Source organism: Halictus rubicundus, chromosome 13, assembly GCF_050948215.1.
Source record: "Halictus rubicundus isolate RS-2024b chromosome 13, iyHalRubi1_principal, whole genome shotgun sequence".
Taxonomy (NCBI): Eukaryota; Metazoa; Arthropoda; class Insecta; order Hymenoptera; family Halictidae; genus Halictus; species Halictus rubicundus.
Genome location: NC_135161.1, coordinates 5,896,410 through 5,915,116, shown reverse-complemented (window position 1 = coordinate 5,915,116; position 18,707 = coordinate 5,896,410). Strand labels below are relative to the sequence as shown.

Sequence of the window (18,707 nt, the reverse complement as noted above, 5' to 3'; positions counted from 1 at the left end):
TAGGCTGCTATAGGCTTTCAGTGCACCAATCATAGTGACGCCGTGAAATGAGTCGAGACGTGACTTGAACCTTCATATCTATGCGTTTTGAATTTCAGAATGATTCGAGTTCCATCGAGTTCTGAACGTTGATGAGAATTGACCATGCATTCACACTGGATATTTGTTTTCAACCATCGCTTTATTAAAGGTCCACCGTGGTGTTATTGGTAGATAACTAAGTGAACAAAATTTATGCGTGATCACAGGATCTATTGTTTTCTGTTGCTTCTCTATTAATTATCATGGGGAGAAATAAACAGGCACAACGAACGAAAAACAATGCAAGGGTAAGCGAAACTTTGTCAAAAGATATCAATGTTGTAGGTTATGTTAAGTTCTCACAAACGTTTTCCTTGCTTCATAATTATCCTTACGTTATTTTTATAGAAGATCGAATTCTGGCAATAAACTGAAATAATTAATAAATAACGTGAAATAATACGAAATAATATAACGTGACGCGATTGATTGAAATAAAGATAACCTATACCACTTTGACATATGATCAATGTATTAAAGATAATTAGACCTCTAATTCAGCCTCCAATTAAACCTTTTATATTTGTGTTTTCAGCCATCGAATAGTAGCAGGAGTGCAGAACTTTTGGGTACTGCCATGCCCAAATTTGTTGGTTTCTCTGCGGTGAACGATGGTGGATACGTACCTGTGTTGCCAGGCTTATCCCTTTGTAGTACAAATGATGTTGAAATGAACAGTGTAGATAGTAATTTCCAAATAGTATTAAAAAAAATGAACAAGAAAGATGCAACAACAAAATGCAAGGTAAGATTATAAAGATCTGATATTAGTTTAAAGCAGGACATCCTATGATTAGATAATATTGTGTATTAACAGGCCTTGCTGGAGTTTGCAGTCCTATGTAAAGATTCCGAATTATCAGCCGTGGAAGGAATGCTGCCATTCTGGCCGAGGTTATACTGTGTCTTAGCTATAGACGTCGAACATAGAGTAAGAGAAGCTGCACAGATAGCTCATGCTGCTGTGGTGAAGCGTGTAGGCAAGGGTATAGCCATGTATCTAAAACAACTGGCAGGAGCTTGGTTTACGTCCCAACACGACACTTATGCCCCAGCTGCTTCGGCTGCTACCAATTCGTTTAGTGTAAAGAGTATTGTAACTTTCATGACAGGAGTTTGAAAATGCTTAACTAAACTGTGAAATCTTTTCTACAGAGCACGTTTCCTCCAAAGAAGATCGTGGATGCAATTGTACACTGTCAACACGAAATTCTCCTGTACATCTGTGATAATATTACTATTCAGACTGCACAGTCTTTATCCCTACGAAAGTATGTTTTACGTTCGCGTGAAAAATAGAACGCACTATTAGCAGAAAAATAATTATTATTACAAACGTTCTGTTACCAGGAATCTTGCGGCAGAAGAAATGGAAGCAAAGTATCAGAGGGTGCTGATAGCTAGTCTACAGGGTTACAGTTCTTATCTGAAAAAAGTTCCCATGGAAGAAATTGAAAAGATGTCAGACATTCATTATAAAATCATACGAAACGGTAAATTTTGGAAGCTGGTCAAGTACGACGCTCTTCCTGTGAAGACAGCATTCTTTAACGTGTTAACATCGTTGATCGATAACGCTAGCACGCTGCTACAAGACGAGAAAAAGAGAACAGTGACTACGATCATGAACAGCTTGAATGAAACGGAGCCTGCTCTCGTATCCGCCATTTGGGAATCGTTGCTCGTTGTCATAACGAAAATAGAGGACTGGTACACGTTCGTAAGTATCGAGAAGCTGGTGTTACCAAAACTGTGGCGAGTTCTACGAAGCGGAGGACAATATTCCGCCAGCATCGTGTACCCGAACTTGCTACCATTCATCAGCCAATTCCCGAAGTTCGATATCGACGTTCGCAACTTGTACACGAGCTTCTTCGAGAACATGCGACAGGGATTCTCCGTGAAGAGCGTGCAAACGAGCCGATCAGAGATGTTTGCTGTAACAACGTCGTTCATCGAATGTCTACGATACTCGATTCTGTTAAATGTTAAAGACAGAGACTTGTGTGCGACGCTTCTCAAGGAACAACTGATCCCGGTGATAGAAACATGTTTGAAAGAGAACAGCCCGATGAAACAAATTCTTTTCTGCGAGATCGCACAGCTGGTGCGCTACTGGAGCAAGAATCGAGGAAATCAAGACCTTCTGTCGTACACCTACCTAATGGAACAATTTTGGTCCGAACTGAACAGGCTGTTCGACTTACTGATAGACTTCTCACAAAATTCGGAGACGTTCGATGTTCCAGACACGAACAATTCTCAGATCGAGTTCTTAATCACATTGAAAACAACGCCCACGCACAGTCGTAAGAATCTAAAAGTGAAATTCCCTGATCCAGAGGAAGATGTCAAATTGGAAGTCCGTGCGGTGGCGACGACGGAAGTCGATACGGACGCAGAATTCTTGAAAGAGCTGAACAATTTCGTCATTTCTCTCTGTATCAAGTACTTCGACAAAATCACGGAACAACGCACTCAAAAGTACGTCACGTACTTGAACAAACTCATCACGTGTTTCGAGAGCGAGAAATTGTTCACGAGTTTGACGGAATCGTTGAAAACACAAATCAATTTCCTCAGTTTCTACGATCAAGTTCTGAGGGTATGGTTATTGGAGCGATCGATAGAGTCTGTGCACATAGTAGAACTAATATTCAATTTTATCACTTATATGAACGACTCCGAGAAGAATGAAGTTTTGAAGTCGCTTACAGAGGTAAGATGATAGCCATCTCAGTTCTTGGGAGATTCCAGAAAGCTTTCACTTTTATCTATTTCCAGTTCGAGGACATTGCGACTACAAGAAGCGTTATACACTGTGCTTTATCGAAGAAGCATAGAAACGATGCGATAATACGGAAATGGTGCTCGCAATCGAAAACCACTGATTTATTGGTAGATATAGTGAAGGAGATAGCGGCCGGAAATTATTCTAATCTTGAGAAAAATCAGGATCTTATTTTACTAGCCTTTGAGTCTCCTGATGATGACGGTAAGGCTTGTATTGATTTACTAAATGCTTCTTTGTAATTGTCGACTGTGTAATATTGAATTTTTCTGCTACGCTTAGGTTTGCTGGTCGAGGAAAGCCGTGTTAACGAAGTTGTGTCCATTCTATGCGACTCGACTCACAATGTGGACGAAACCTGCTTGTTACACTTCGCACAGTTAATTTCTAGCATCGTTCCATTGATATGGACTCACAAGGAAGCAACATTGGGAGCTGTGAGAGTGTTAGAGACGCTTTTCGAGTTATGCTCTCAAGATTACTTTGCCAATGATTCCACTTGCTTCGATACAATGAGAGCCGTGTGGAAAAATGGTCTCTTAGAAGCCATTCGAAAACTCTCCGAGCAGAAATTCATCGAGTTAACTAGGAAATTCGCAACTATACTGTGGAAGAAGATATACAGCTCGTAAGATCATAATTTTGTTCGTTTATAAAATATTATTCCTTGACGTACAATATTGAAAACGTTTTGCAGAAATGAAGAACAAACCAATGAGATATTGCTGGACATCGCATCGGATTTCCTTGAAATTGTTATTGAAATTAATAACCAACATCTCGTGGATAAGAGTTATGTAGAAAAAATTATTTTAACGTTCTTCTATGACTCCGATACGCAAACGTGGATGGCTGAAACATCGCAAATTGTTCTTTATGGAGAAGTGATTACTGGAAGATTTGGACTGTTTGTTATCCAGAATATGTTAACTAGTGATACAGTAACAGACAATACCGAAGAGTGCTTGAAATGGGCATTGTTTAATGCGAATTTCTGGAGGAATATATGTGTAATTAAACAGAAAGCTCTAATACAATTTATAGATCTGCCAGGAATTACAAATCTACTAACGGATGTTATATACTCGATTCTTTTAGGACAAATATATACGAAGTATTATAAATCTGTACGTATAATAGTAATTTCAATTATAAGTCCAATTACTCTGTCAAAATGAATACTCCTTTTAATTGACTGATTTTAGACGAAATGTTATAGCAATGTTAACAAAATGTTGAGCACAGTTGAAAATAGCTTTGAGCAGTTGAAAGTTTATACCAACGAGGGTACTGGCGAGGAAATTCGGAATTACATTGAAACGTAAGTGATTTGCTGACTTGGGCAACGGATTGCTTAGTAATGTACCTCTTAATTATTTTTGCAGGAATTCTGGAAAATACGGCAGCATGTTGCCCTATTTAATAAACTTCTGCCGCGTACAATTAAGCGGAGAAACATCTTCGAAGAACTATTTCGAAGAATCCAAGAAAGCATTCGAAGTGGACGAGGTCGATATAATATTAGAAAATTTGGAAATGCGTTAGCAGAGATGTCGGTTCGCAAAATATTAATATTATTTCTCATTTAGATTCTAGACAAATTACAAACCACCGGAGACACGTCCACAGAAATAGACGACGACATTCGCAAAGTAATGCTAGCTTCTTACAAAGTAAGAGGTCTATCAGGCACACAAGAAGACAACTCGAGCTACTCGAGCATTCTGAAAAAGATAATGTCCTATGAAAAAGACAATCCTACTCTATTGCTTTTCAATTGGTACTTCAATTTCTTACGATGTCTTCGATTAATTTTCACCTATTATAATCACGTATTCTCTTTCAGCGATATTTCTTCGATCTCGTTGGAGTCGTCAGTTCTACCGTTCGAAGTTATTTTATTGCTGACGGAATTAGTAACAAACGTGCCGTCCGAATTGACCAACGAACAGTGGAACTTTATTTTAATATCGTTGGCCACGTGGCAGCTTTTCATTATCAAATCGAAGCAGCACATCAACGATATTAAGGTTCCAATAAAATAATTAAAATTACTAAAAAATGTCTTAACGCGAATCGATAACATGTATATTACTCTCTATCCCTCTAGGTAGACGCGTTGACAGTCTATACTTGTCAGCTGTATCACGCGCTCCAAAATGTAATTAACAAACAAGAACAAATACCTCCAACGTTACTAGACGAGTGGAATAATGTACTCGCAGGCGACATCCAAAGTTCCATTGCTCAAATCTGGATGTCCTACGCAGGTAACAAATAACAATCCTACCGAACAAAAGTTAACGATATCAAGTTAACCCAAGATCAAGATCCTAATCGCAAGATCGTTCACAGATTGGCACAACGAAAGGCCAACAGATTTTAGACGTGTCGTAGTGCTGGATCGCATTGGAAAAGCAGTGAAAATGTTAGATGGAAACGTACTGCTAAAAAATCAGGCGATCACGTCTCCCACCGTCGCTGTCGATTTGAAAGAAACGGTAGAACTATGTCTGAAGCTTCTGCAGTCCCCTGTGCCCAGTATTCAATTAGGAGCGTATCATTTATTGAAACACACTGTCTCGAAACTGGTGGAACAGGACAAAGTTACTGTCGAGTTGGAAAACTTTGACGTACAGAATCTGAACATTAAGAAAATGGAGGAGGTACTTCAGAATACGCAGAACATTGTCAACACTATTTTAATGGACTTCAAGTAAGCATTGCCAACAAGCAGTAGGCTACGCAGTTGTCTGGTCTCTCCTGATGTATCAATTACCTGTGTTTCTAGATTATGCGATATTGTCAGCTGCACTATACAACCTTATACAGACTCTTACACGTACACCGTAGGCTATTTATTGTTGTGGTCCATCATTTTAGATATGTGTGCCAATGCTCACGGAGACCTGCTTTATCAATATGCTGAAACGCTCAAGTAATTACTATCCTTCAAGTAATTATCCCGAAATTACTCTCCACCATTTTACGAATTCATGTTCTTTTCAGAGACAACTTCTTCCCCAGTTTGCTAAATAATATATTCAGACTGATGCCGGTGGAGGTGCTTCAAGACAACAAGAACAAGGGTGCAAAACTAACGGAGATCTTCTCCACAGAACCATCTCTTGAATTTGGAGGTAAAGATTTTTTAATCTGTCAATGTTTTGTTATTGTTTTAACGCGCTAAAGCCCGAAAAATATTTAAAGTCGGTAATTCGATTTCAAAATGCCGCCATTTTGTAAATAATCAAGATTTTCAATTTCTTCTAGTTTGGGCCATAACTACATTCATACTGAATGAATAAACAACTTCATATTGTTTTTCCAATAGTTTTTTCCAAACAAAAATTCCTAAAAATTCGCACAAAAAGAATACCTCTCTGTACAATATTACAATACGCTTGCTAACACAGAGGGTGTTTCCAAGTATCAACAAGAGAGATTACCAGCTACGGTTTGTTTACAGAAAGTTGGACAGAGTGGAGGCTGGATCACATAGTATGCTGGTTGTACAGGAACAGTCTGAGGCATTTGCCAGTCTTGGTGAGACAATGGTGGAGCGCGTCCGACAGCAAAGTCAGCGCGGCCGTCGACAAAATCACGACCCATTATGTCAGCCCTATGCTCTGCCAAGAGATGCTCAGCAACAAGCCGCAGAACATAGAGAACATGCAAGTGAAGGTGCAATCGACGTTCCGCGAAGTGACAGCGCTCTATGAGATGAGCGACACCAAACTAGAGCTGAACATCACGCTGCCACCTAACCATCCTTTGGGCACGGTCACAGTGGAGCCTGGCCAACACGCGGGTGGCACTGCCAATTGGAGAAACTGTCACATGCAGCTAGCAATATTCCTCACGCATCAAGTTAATTTTATTCATTTCTTAACCCGTTAAAATTTCCTTTCTCGAATGATAACGACGTACGTCCCTTTTCTTTTCGAACAGAACGGATCTGTATGGGACGGCCTCGCGTTATGGAAGAAAAATTTGGACAAGAAATTCGCCGGCGTCGAGGAGTGCTACATTTGCTTCAGTATTTTCCACTCAAGCTCCTACCAAATACCGAAACTATCCTGTCACGCGTGTCGCAAGAAGTTCCACACTGCTTGTCTGGTACGTACCCGTCTAGCGAAAGATTGTAAAGTATCCAAATAATCTATAAATATAAAGTATCTAAAGAAAGATACTAATTATGGTCGAATCGTTCATAACGTGTTCATCCTTTTGTTGCAGTACAAGTGGTTCAGTACCAGCCAGAAGGCCACGTGCCCAATATGCAGGAACGTGTTCTAGTTTAGCTTGTATTATTTATGAACGAACTTTATACATTTTGTTTTCAAGTTCCCCGGTCTGACTGTGGTTCTTTGTGCGGATTCGTGGCGTCCACAAATTTGGGAACTGCATGGTGTAGAAATTAATGAATTTGCGAAGAGATCCACAGTCTAGCGGGTCTTGCGTCTTGTAAGTAAAGAGAAACGGTGGACAACACACTGTGCGCAGATTTTGCGTAGATTAAATATATACATATATATATAATGTAAATTATGCCAAATATCTATAATAATAAACGGGTATTTACAACTTGTTCGTTCTACTTTTATTGGACGTGTTATAGCGCAACATTTTTTTCAGGGAAACGAATGAACCAAGAAACCGACGTTTCGCACACGTTATTAGATATTCTTGGAACAACGTTATTAAGACTGTTTACCAAAAGCTGTTTGAGTTATTAGTAAGAGCTCGTGGATTATATGTCAAAATAATGTCGAATTGGTTGAGTCAACCTTCTTGTAATAAAAATGATATGGAAAAATGATATAGTCGACGACTTTCTGTACAAATAAGATTAGATAATACAAGATAAGATTAGGACAGCTTTTAACCTGCAGTTGTGGCAAGATAAGCATCATTTCTGATTCTGTAAGACGTAGAACAGGTCGCGACATGTCAGGTGAGTGTTAAAACGCCGTAATATACATAATCGGTAGTCTAAAAATGTAGAAAGCCTTTTCAAACCTTGGCGGACAACCTTGAACACTATAACTTTTGCGGGAAAGTTATAGTGTTCAAGGGCGGCAGAATGAATTGTGTACCCGTTAAGAGCATTATGTAATCTCTCTTCTTATCAATGTTATTATTGTTGACGTTAATTTATTTTCACACAATTGGAAGCAAGACGTCGTGTCAGTCGATTTGCAAAAATAGAACAGGCTATAGTATTTGCATAGAAAATTCTTCATTCGATGTTAGACGAGCTAGTGCTAATGTAACGTTCAAATAAATTTTCTCAATTTTTCCAAGGCTGCAAGTGGGTCTCAAAAAGTGTGTCGGCGCGTGTTCCCGATAAAGCCGTGGTCGGGGGTTGTGACATTGACGGATCCACCATCTACGTCGGCAGGGCTTTCCACGAGGGCGACATGATTCCTGCAAAGGTGATCCCCGATAAGGATGTCGCCTACGTGTGCCACAACGGGGAGGAACACGCTAAATACGACTACGAAGTGAGTTTCTCGAACCAGTGTTCAGTTATCTTGAAAACTAATCGGATTTTCGATGCGAGGCAAATAACGAGAACGGATTAGATAAAACACGATAAAAATGCACATTTAGTAAATAATGTTTTCAGTCCATACACTGTTGCTTTCAAAGATTATGTTAGGCGATCGAACGTTATCCGCCGGGGGTAGCAATCGCGCGCGATCATTCCGAATGCCACAAAGACAGAGATTGTCATTAGAATTGATTGCGCGGCATGAGTCTGTGCTAAGGTACTTCCGGTTGCGATTTAATCCCCGATATCCAACGCCGTCTCTCTCCTCGGGACGATGGAAAGGGAAACCGATTAAGTTCAAGGCGCAATTGCGGTGTAAGCTGACCGGTTCGCTGATTTTTCGCAAATAATTATAATCAATCCTTTCTGCCTCGGGAGCTTCGGTTCCTGGTGCGAAATTGATTTTCCAATGCCTCGGGTTTCGTGTCAAGGCGACTTTTCCCACCGTGAAACCGCAAGAACAACCCTAACAACGCGAGAATAATTTTTCTTTCGCGTAACAGTCGCCTTTAGATTGTTCAACAGAAAATCAAAGTTGTCTTAACACTAGGTTCACGGGAACCGTTAAAATGACCCGGGTTCCAGTATTCTTAATTCACAATTATCGAAATTGTAACGAGGCACGAATGAGAAATTATTCAACAAATTTATTTCTTTGAATTTGCTTTGAATTTTGCACCAAAATTTGTCTCCAAATTCCTATCCATATGTTTCTGCATTAGGCTCGGTATTTCAGTGCAAAGTTTGCAGCTAAAATTCCATGCCAAATTTAAGCGAAACATTGACTTCGTTGTAGAGAGCAGGTCGGTCGCACTAAGAGGGAAACTAACCTTGTTCTGAAAGTAAATATCGGGCAAAATCGGAGTATAATACATTTGTACATTATTTTATTTATTACGTCGCTTTGTCTTTCACTGCACATTGTGGTGTTTACGCGCCACTTTTGCGAACAAGGTTATGTCCGCTCTTAGTACGACGGACCTGCCCTCTATAACAAGAGCCGATCGAAGCCAAGGTTTGGCTCCAATCTGGCATGGAATTTTGCCTGCAAACTTTGCGCTCAATTTGCGAGCAATCTGTCTCCGAATTTGACTAGGAATTTGTCGACAAATTTGGGTGCCAAATTCATATAAAATGGGGACCAAATTCTGCTCCAAGCAGGGTTTGGTACCAAACGGGAAAGTCTTTTGCTCACAAAGTGTTGTGCAAACATTGGAAACTGGGACTGTATATTGTAAAAGAAACGGCTAAAAGTTTGGATAGATACATTTTCGTTATTTTTATAAAGTAATGTAGAATAAGCATATTTAGTGCCCCGTAAACCTAATGTTAATGGTCAAATCCCCATGGAAAGAAGGACCGAAAGTATCTAGACCCGTCGCAGGAAGAAACGACGTTTCAATTCCAATTAGTGTCCTATTAGCCTCGCTGTTCAACTTCTCCGAACGTTATCTAGTATCGCCGAGCCTTGGCTGTTATATTGATTCATCGGCTCGATTGCCTTGTCGTTGATCAGATATAACGATGGACACAGCTAATCTACAGACTAGGCAAACACTGCGCCATTTTTGACAGGCGTATATCTTGCCATTTTAACCCTTCGACGTTTTACTCTTCCCCGAACGCGGCTTATCTTTTAACGCCAACCGAACGCGAAACGGGACAATGAAAAGACTGAATTTATTCAGGTGTTGAATAACAAAGTACATTCCTATCATATTTTCTTCAAAAAGCGTCTTTAGCGCTTAGATCTGATCTCGAAAAAATTCTTTAGCATGATCATTTCGTATTGTCCACGCGAAGCTTATATTTTAACGCCAACCAAACGCAAAACGCGAAAATGAAAAGACTGAATTTATTCAGGTGTTGAATAACAAAGTACATTCCTATCATATTTTCTTCAAAAAGCGTTTTTAGCGCTTAGATCTGATCTCGAAAAATTCTTTAGCACGATCATTTCTTATTGTCCACGCGAAGAACAACTTCTCATATATTCCACCCGTTTCCATTCTGATTTATCGTGCCGATTTCAGATAAATACACCGGAGGAACGCGTAATCACGATCGTCCACTGATTTATAATTGCATTCCTCCGTTTTAATAGCCGGATTCTAAAAGTTCTCGCGATGACTCGCGGATTCCATCTCGGACACGTTCGTGACGTTAATTGACTGTTAAAGATGCCTCATTACCTCGGCTTTATCGATCGTCCCGTCATCTTTTGTGCATTTTTTATGCATTTCCGCGATTCCTAGATATCAGCGACAGCCGGAAACACGATGAAATTGTGCCGAGCGAGCCAGGAAAGCTAACGCAAACGGCCAGAGACATGATGGACAACGTCGGATCAAGATGGCCGACTTCCGGCCTAGTTCACCTCCGATTTTCCGAGCGACTTTGCTAAGCAACCGAACAACGTTTCGCCGAAACACAGCGCGATATTTGATCACGGGAAATGAACGTTCCCGCTGGGTTATTGTTATCTGGGAACTTGGGCTTTTGAAAATTTGGGACTCCGGTTCCTTGGGAGGCCGGGAAAGTAGAGTTTTGGAACTCTGACAACGTCGAATCAAGATGGCCGACTTCCGGCCTAGTTCACCTCCGATTTTCCGAGCGACTTTTCTAAGCGACCGCACAACGTTACGCCGAAACACAGCGCGATATTTGATCACGGGAAATGAACGTTTCCGTTGGGTTATTATCATCTGGGAACTTGGGCTTTTGAGAATTTGTGACTCCGATTCCTTGGGAGGCCGGGAAAATAGAGTTTTGGAAGTTGGGGGCCTCGGGAACTTGGAACTCTGAATATTTGGAATTCTGAGAAGATAGAATTTCGAAAGTGCGGGGACTTCGGGAACTCGGAGCTCTAAAATCGCGGTACTCTGAGAATTTCGAGCCCCGAAGACTCGAAGGTCTAAGAACGGTGAACTAAGATTGACCAAACCTTTTTGTTTTTGCTTGACCAGGTGCTGTGCCCCGCAGAATTCGGCTGGGAATTCGCCCACAACGGAAACGTTCCAGCCAACGCCGTGGAAGCAGGACACACTGAAAGCGGAGAGACCCTGTACGTCGGCCGCACTTTCCACAACGGATCGCAAACGGTTGGCAAGGTGCGCTGCAATCCTTTCAAGCGATATCGCTAAGAGATTTCGAAAAGCACCGGACTTCGAACGACGAAACGAACACTGCCCCTTTAGCTGCAACCCTCCATGCAGCGGTGTCTCACTGTTAGCCTAACCGAGGCTGTCGCGCTTTCACCGCTTGACAGTCGACGTTTTATCAAACACTAATTTGAAATTTCACTCGCAGATCCAGCCGAGTCACAACTGCCTCTACATCGCGTTCGACGGAGAAGAGCTGTCGTTCAAGGACTACGAGGTCCTGGTTCTGAACTAATCCGATTGAATCGTCCCGCATCGCCGCGCAAAGACGTACACGAGGTCCACCGTTTTCACCGATCGGTATCCTTGTCGATACTGGGACAAGATCGGTATACTTCTCGCTTCGCTGCACATCGATTTAGTCAATTCACAATAAAGATCCATCGCAAAAAAGGAAAGGTATCGCTCATTTAAAACCCTCGTGCCTGCGAACTATACCACACCTCGGGTTTTATCACCTTTTCTTGCCAACCGATATTTGCCTACCGTCATTAAACGAAATCCATTTTTTGTTCAATCCGGTAATCAACAGACAGCGGATTATGCAACATAAAAATTGTCTAGCTGAATTGCGACTGGAGTGAAATAGAAATTCATTTTTTCTCTTAACCCATTTGCATCATAAGGAAACATGAAAAGAAGGCCTTCATCACCTAGGCCTAAGGCCTTTACATTCTATCGATATATATAAACTGTTATAAATTTGTGTTTTGCTGTACCCCACCACAATTTAAATATTAACCGTAACCTTCTCTTCTATACTCGATTGTAGACCATGTTTACCAAACCAACCACAGCTAATGACCTAGCTGTTAATGCGACCACTTTAAAATAAACGATATATAATAACAATAATAATAATAATAATAAAAGTGGCTGCAAGTAAAAGAACTTCATATTTCAGCATTATAAGAAAAAATAAATTGACGTTAAAATAGTGATAGTGATCAGGAAAATTGAGCGTATATATATACATGTACCAGGTCGAAAATCATATAGCACTGTTTTGAAATTCTTCTAATGTTTTCACTGTCTTTTTTTTTTAAATTACACCTACACGGTTTTATCGTAGAATCCGCTATCTAGTAATCACCGGCACGCGGTCCGTGAAAATTGAACAGTCACAGTGTTTTGTTTCGCGAAACGTATTACGGATTTCGAACTAACAATTGCCTCTACGATTCGTCGAAATTCGTCGAATGCAAATCGAGCATCGACGCGTCGATCGCTGGATACAACGCTCGCCTATTTCGCTGGTACAAACGATTAAAGTTGTTAATTAATTCTTGTTGGCTCTACTCGATAAACAAGTTTACATCTCGCACTGCTTAATTCAGTCAGATGCTATCCAGCTCTGAATAGAAAAGAGAAACTTTTGCGGAACGGTGATCGACACAGGTTTCGGAGGCTGAGAGATTGCTTTTACTTTCCGGCCATGGTCTCGTTAAGATCATGGTCTCAAGATCGATGAAGTAGTTGTTTAGAAGAAGCCTCGGAACGGGTTCTGAACGGTTCCTTCTCGCGGCCGAGGCCCGCAATCGCGACAATTCCGCCCCGAGCATGACGTGGAGACTCTCGTTCTCTGTCTTCAAGAGAGAGAGAGGAGGAGGGTACCAGATTATAGCAGCGTGTCATGCTCGAACCGGTGTGTTCCGAGTCGGAGATCGAGCGGATGCTTGAGGGAAACATCAAAACAACGGGTCTGCCGCGGCTCCGGGTCGAATATTTTACAGCGACACTCGAATTGCGAGCATTACTCACTTGACGACGTCATACGATCAACTCGAGAGTCAGGGCCGTAATCGACCGCCACGGATTCGACGCCGGCGATCCATAGTAATCCCCTAGATCGCGCGCCGTCTTGCCTAGGATGCTCTAACCCCTTACGAAATATCGTTTCCCCTGCTCGAGGCCGCGTCGGATGCCGAAGAGACGGCGATCAGGTGCGAGTTTTGAAGAATAATATTTAACCGGATGGTCCAGATCAGATTAAAAAATACTCGGTCATTGACGATGATGCGAGCCGATGGCAATTGGTAGTTCGTCGCAATTGGTCGACAGCACACGTGTGTGACGGTGCCAGGCTAGAAAGGTCCGGCAAGCAAAGAGATCGCAGCCGTACGACGAGAATATCTTCGACACGGCGCGGCGTTCGCCTAGGCGCTTAGAGTTCTAGCAGCTTAGCTGCGGCGGCCCTGCCTGAAATAGGCTCCCGGACCGTAGAAGACAAGACGACGGCCGTTGTGATTATTTTATCAACAAATTGCCACATTTAACGCGGCACCTCCGATAGCCTCTGGCCTACCAGCCGCCTCTGTCACCGTTTCAACGGTGCTCCGTGTTTACTACACGGCAACCGTACAGGTCTCGATCCACGCACCTCCTCCTTGTCCCCAAGTTACCCTAACATCCTCGCGAAGGACGCGGCGAAGCTGGACCATCGATTCAGAAATTTCTGCGAGGTTCGAAGGTTCCTCGTAACAACGTTCTGCCGCGCATTGTCGTCCGTGTTACGCGACCGCTGTTTCTAAACTGGCCTCGACGTAAGAGGCGTACTTGCACAACAATGCAAATTTCAGATTTGACGAAACACATCGTTTTGAGAATAATTTGCGACCAGGGCTGTCGGTGTGACACGGACTCAATCCTGGTAATCAGGTCACACGATGTAGTTTCTGAAAATAATTATAAAATAAATTAACGTGTTATTTTAAGTAATCAGACTGCGGATCTTATGCATTCATGGCGAAAATAGAAGAAAACAGAAAGAACCTCGGATCATTATTTCCAACGTATTAAAATGATTGAAAGAAGAAATCAATTTTTATGTAACCCCATTGTGTTGTAACCAATAAAGACAATTTTTCTTTTGCATAAAGATCCGCGGTCTAGAAATGACATTTCAAGTAATGTTACTTGAAAAATGATCACAGGCATAGAAGTAATTATAAAAAATAAAGTAACGTTTGAAATGATATTTCGAATAATGTAGTTTCCGAATAGCGGTCGTAGAGCGATTCTTAATCCTTGATCCTTGATCCTTGGTCCTCGATTCTCGAGCCTCGGTGCGAGCACGGTGCGCGCAGGTTGACCTTGACCCGAAAAGCGTCCCGGCGAACAGAGCGGAATCGGAAGCTGTCAGGGCTCGTGGTTGGACACGTGGTGACGCGTCGTCGAGCGATTCGGCGATGTTTCTCGTCCGAGTGGTCTCTTCTGGGTGGTTGTACCCGACGTACGAGGGTACCAAGCACGTGGAGAGGGCCCCTAGACCACAGGGGACGAGATGAGAGGGGCCATATCGAGCACGGTAGCAGTGGTAGCACAGGGAGCGAGTATGGCGGAGGAGGGCATGAGGCTCTGTCAGAGGCCTGGAGGTGGCGAGGAAGAGGAAGAGGAAGGGAAGGGAAGGAGGCGACACGCGTCTCGTAATGCACAATGGTGCATTAGCCAGGAGTAGACAGTCAGACGGTCTCTCCCGCGGACCGGCTGAAACGGAACCGCTTGGTTCCACGCTCCGGCAAACTGCAGAGATCGCAAAACCCGAAGAGCAGCAACCCACCAGTTCAATCAGAAGAACGAACCTCTGATCACCGGAGTAGAAACTAAAGTCCGCATGAGTCGAATGAGTGAGCCCGCACGACTGTCGAAGAGGAAGAGATCCCACGCACCGATGTCCCAGTGACACGGGTGTTCATCTACAAACACAGAATCAGCGCGAGAAGCAATCGACATACACGATATTATCAAAGAGAATAGAAGAGATAGCAAAGGATGGCGGACCAGCAGGCGGTGAACAATCAAATGGTCGGGAAGAAGAAAGAGGATCTGGTGACGGCGACGTCGACGACGGAACAGTCGGTGGTGGTGTGGAAGTCGTTGACGGTGAAACAGAAGTGGTCCTACTTCACCAGCAACATCACGGTGGAGCCGGTGATGGCCTGCTACGTGATCCCGTGCATGCTGGCGTCCCTGGCCACGCAGAACCTCAGCCTGGAGAAGGCGTGCAGAGTGAACCTGAGGTATTCGGACGAGGTGTGCACCGCCCTGGCGAACAGGAACACGACCGGCTACGAGGCGGAGGAGACAGCGGTGCAACAGTTGGTCGCCGGTATGCAGACCTGGAAGATGGCACTGACCAGCGGCCTGCCGACCATCCTGATCCTGTTCATGGGCGCGTGGAGCGACCGGACCGGCCTCAGGAAGCCGTGCATGCTGCTGCCGATCGTCGGCGAGTTCCTCAGCAGCGTCAGCATGCTTCTCTGCACGTACTTCTTCTACGAGGTGCCGATGGAGGCGACCGGCGTGTTCGAGGCATTATGGCCGGCCCTCACCGGCGGATGGTTCACCATGTTCATGGGCGTGTTCAGCTACATCGCGGACATCACCACCGTCGAGTCCAGAACCCTGAGGATCGGCGCCGCGAACGTGTTCATCTCGCTCGGGATACCGATCGGCATGGCTCTCAGCGGGATCCTCTACATGAAGCTCGGGTTCTACGGCGTGTTCGGCATCTCCACCGTCTGCTACGTGCTCAGCTTCATTTACGGGCTGGTCGTCATCAAGGAGCCCGCCAAGCTACACCTGAAACAGGAGAAGACCGACGATCAGAAGAGATTCTCCGTTTGCAAATCGATACTCGAGTTCTTCGCGTTCAAGCACATCGAGGAGACGTTCAAGGTCGCGTTCAAGAAGGGCAATCACAACAGACAGAAGAGGGTGCTCGTGCTCATGGTGGTCGTCATGGTCGTCATCGGACCCGTCTACGGTGAGTCTGCCAGACTGATCCACTTACATCTTAACCCAGGGACTCGTTGTGTCCGAACACAGTATTTATTTCGGTATCGGTAATAATCTTTATTGGCCTAATAAGTCCGTGTCTTAACCCTTCGCGAAGCAGCATTTCTTATTCGACTAGTTCTCGTGCTATTACCGCTGTGTCACCGGTTCCTTTGGGTTTCTTTTTGGTTCTCCACGCACGTTTTATCATGCAAGAGAAACGTTTCGCTTGTCCTAGTGGACGAATAGGAACATCGGTGTTGATCGCATGCGTTTCGAACCATGTCGGCTGAACGTTTTGTATACGAAACGTGTACAACAAGTAGACTGCGGATCTTCGTGCAAAATAAAACCTTTATACGTCAATTGCAATCTGTGGGAGGCTAAGGGAAAATTTATTTTGGTCATTAATCATTCTTATATGTTAAAAATAGTGTATCAACTCTTTTAACTTTTTCACTGTTTTGAATTGCACTTACACATTTTTGTCATAAACGCATAAAATCCGCAGTCTAATAATAAGAAAGCCTCCGGCAACGCGTGTTAGGAAATCATCGAGACTGTGACATTGAACTACAAGTTATGAATTGCAATTTTTGTTTCCCGCAAATTTTCGCAGTTTTGTTGCGCAGTGAACTCGGTCAAGAACGTTTTATCGCTGACAGTATAAACAAGCAAAGCAGTCGTGCGGCAACGTTTTCGAAATCGCGAAGGCGAAAGGCGAGAGGTTCTCTGAAACTTTCTTCCCGGAGCAGAGTTGTCTTCGTCGTCGTCGTCGTCGTCGTCTTCTAGTAGTAAAACGACCAGCCACGGGAAACTTTCAATGAACTTTAGCAGACAAGCGTGTTTCTCTGGCCGGCCAAATGAAAGTGGGAAGAGTTTCACGTAACTCTCGTTAATCGTGCTGCTTCTATTGCGGTAACCGCGAGCATTTCACGAAGTAATTGCAGTAATTCGGCCGCGACCGACCAGGCGAAGGGAAAGTGGTATAGGAAAACTAGTATACCGGCCCGTATGAAAATTATATTGCATTAGCCGCACGGAAGCCGCGACGTCGTCGCAACGCCGCGACTCTTATTCGATCCACGCATAGTTTCGATTCGAATCTGCGGCGAGTTAGGGGCTTTTACAATTCACTGCATGGACTACGCCAAACCGACGCGTTTACATTATTATATGCGGTTTAACAGTAAACCTACCAAGCACAAAACATATAAAAGTGAAATGTCTTATAGGAGGGTGAAGAGTTTACTTAAACTTTGTACGATTTTCATTATAATATGTGCTTAAATAGAGAAGTCAGTTCACTAATTTCCTATGAAAATGTTTTTCAATAATTGTGAAATAGAGAACCGGTCATTTTGATCGTGGTAGGTTTAGTGTTTAATATAGTTGTACTGCACCGAAACGAAGCTTAGACATTTTCTTTTACATTATAGTCTGATACGAAATTCTTAGACGACGTTATTGGAGGTAATTTGAGATTAAATATTGCAATTGAAATTATTGCTGCTGCTGAGGGATCATGCTTCTTGGAGGAATAAGACGCAACGTTGTCGCTCCGATTATGCGTTGTTGATGGAGGATACGACTCTGCCAATGCGTTTCAGGGAATAAATAAAAGTCTTGGGCGACGTTACCGAGGGAACCTGAAATTGAAAATTGCAATTGAAATTATTATTGCTGCTGGAGGATCATGCTTTTTTTGGGGAAATAAGACGCAACGTTGTCGCTCCGATTATAAATAAATAAAATTCTTGGGCGACGTCACCGGGGAAACTTGAAATTAAAAATTGCAATTGAAATCGTTGTTGTTGCTGAAGGATCATGCTTTTTGGGGCAATAAGATGCAACGTTGTGGCTCCGATTATGTGTTATTGATCCAGGACACGACTCCACCGATGCGCTTCAGCAATAAAATTAAATTCTTGGACGGCTTTACCGGGAGAACCTGAAATTGAAAATTGCAATTGAAATTATTGCTGCTGCTGAAGGATCATGCTTTTTGGGGGAATAAGACGCAACGTTGTCGCTCCGATTATGCTTTGTTGATCGAGGACAAGGCTCTGCCAATGCGTTTCAGCGAATAAATAAAATTCTTGGACGACTTTACCGGTGGGAGCTTGAAATTGAAAATTGTAATTGAAATCGTTGTTGCTGCTGAAGGATCATGCTTTTTGGGGGAATAAGACGCAACGTTGTCGCTCTAATTATGCGTTGTTAATCGAGGACACGTCTCCGCCGATGCGTTTCAGCAAAGAAACGATTTGTCTCCGATTTGGTCGAGCGAGAACCGTATGCTTTGGAACTTTCACTGATTAAGAAGCGTGCAGCGCAGCAG

General features: G+C 43.1%; 3 protein-coding genes across 3 annotated transcripts in view; all 3 read left to right on the top strand.

Annotated features, from left to right (window-relative positions):
* Window positions 1–75: 75 nt before the first annotated feature.
* Ltn1 (E3 ubiquitin-protein ligase listerin) lies at window positions 76–7,511 on the top strand. The gene is made up of 19 exons (XM_076799656.1): window positions 76–329; window positions 617–826; window positions 899–1,165; window positions 1,237–1,352; window positions 1,432–2,800; window positions 2,866–3,076; window positions 3,155–3,500; window positions 3,570–3,999; window positions 4,078–4,193; window positions 4,258–4,381; window positions 4,462–4,652; window positions 4,719–4,902; window positions 4,983–5,142; window positions 5,228–5,588; window positions 5,664–5,810; window positions 5,882–6,012; window positions 6,342–6,742; window positions 6,824–6,991; window positions 7,112–7,511. Exons 1-19 carry the CDS (start codon window positions 285–287, stop codon window positions 7,169–7,171), a joined length of 5,037 nt encoding a protein of 1,678 aa, XP_076655771.1. The 5' UTR covers window positions 76–284; the 3' UTR covers window positions 7,172–7,511.
* Window positions 7,512–7,682: 171 nt separating this feature from the next.
* On the top strand, window positions 7,683–11,988 carry LOC143360631 (uncharacterized). The gene is made up of 4 exons (XM_076799657.1): window positions 7,683–7,829; window positions 8,180–8,379; window positions 11,396–11,539; window positions 11,739–11,988. The coding sequence occupies exons 1-4, from the start codon at window positions 7,823–7,825 to the stop codon at window positions 11,823–11,825; spliced, it is 438 nt and encodes a 145-aa protein (XP_076655772.1). The 5' UTR covers window positions 7,683–7,822; the 3' UTR covers window positions 11,826–11,988.
* A 3,218-nt stretch (window positions 11,989–15,206) lies between these two features.
* LOC143360480 (putative peptidoglycan muropeptide transporter SLC46) overlaps window positions 15,207–18,707 on the top strand; it is a 17,528-nt gene continuing 14,027 nt past the window's right edge. The window contains exon 1 of the mRNA XM_076799382.1: window positions 15,207–16,355. Within this exon, the coding sequence (XP_076655497.1) occupies window positions 15,362–16,355 (994 nt within the window). The 5' untranslated portion in view covers window positions 15,207–15,361. The remainder of the gene's footprint in view (window positions 16,356–18,707) is intronic.

What these genes read in the sequence shown, in the direction of transcription:
- Ltn1 (XM_076799656.1), top strand. Translation starts at nt 285, where the DNA reads ATGGGGAGAAATAAACAGGCACAACGAACGAAAAACAATGCAAGG. An exon ending in GAACGAAAAACAATGCAAGG is followed by an intron (nt 330 to 616) that starts GTAAGCGAAACT and finishes TTGTGTTTTCAG; the next exon opens with CCATCGAATAGTAGCAGGAG. An exon ending in TGAGTCTCCTGATGATGACG is followed by an intron (nt 3,077 to 3,154) that starts GTAAGGCTTGTA and finishes TGCTACGCTTAG; the next exon opens with GTTTGCTGGTCGAGGAAAGC.
- LOC143360631 (XM_076799657.1), top strand. An exon ending in ACGCTAAATACGACTACGAA is followed by an intron (nt 8,380 to 11,395) that starts GTGAGTTTCTCG and finishes TTGCTTGACCAG; the next exon opens with GTGCTGTGCCCCGCAGAATT. An exon ending in GATCGCAAACGGTTGGCAAG is followed by an intron (nt 11,540 to 11,738) that starts GTGCGCTGCAAT and finishes TTTCACTCGCAG; the next exon opens with ATCCAGCCGAGTCACAACTG.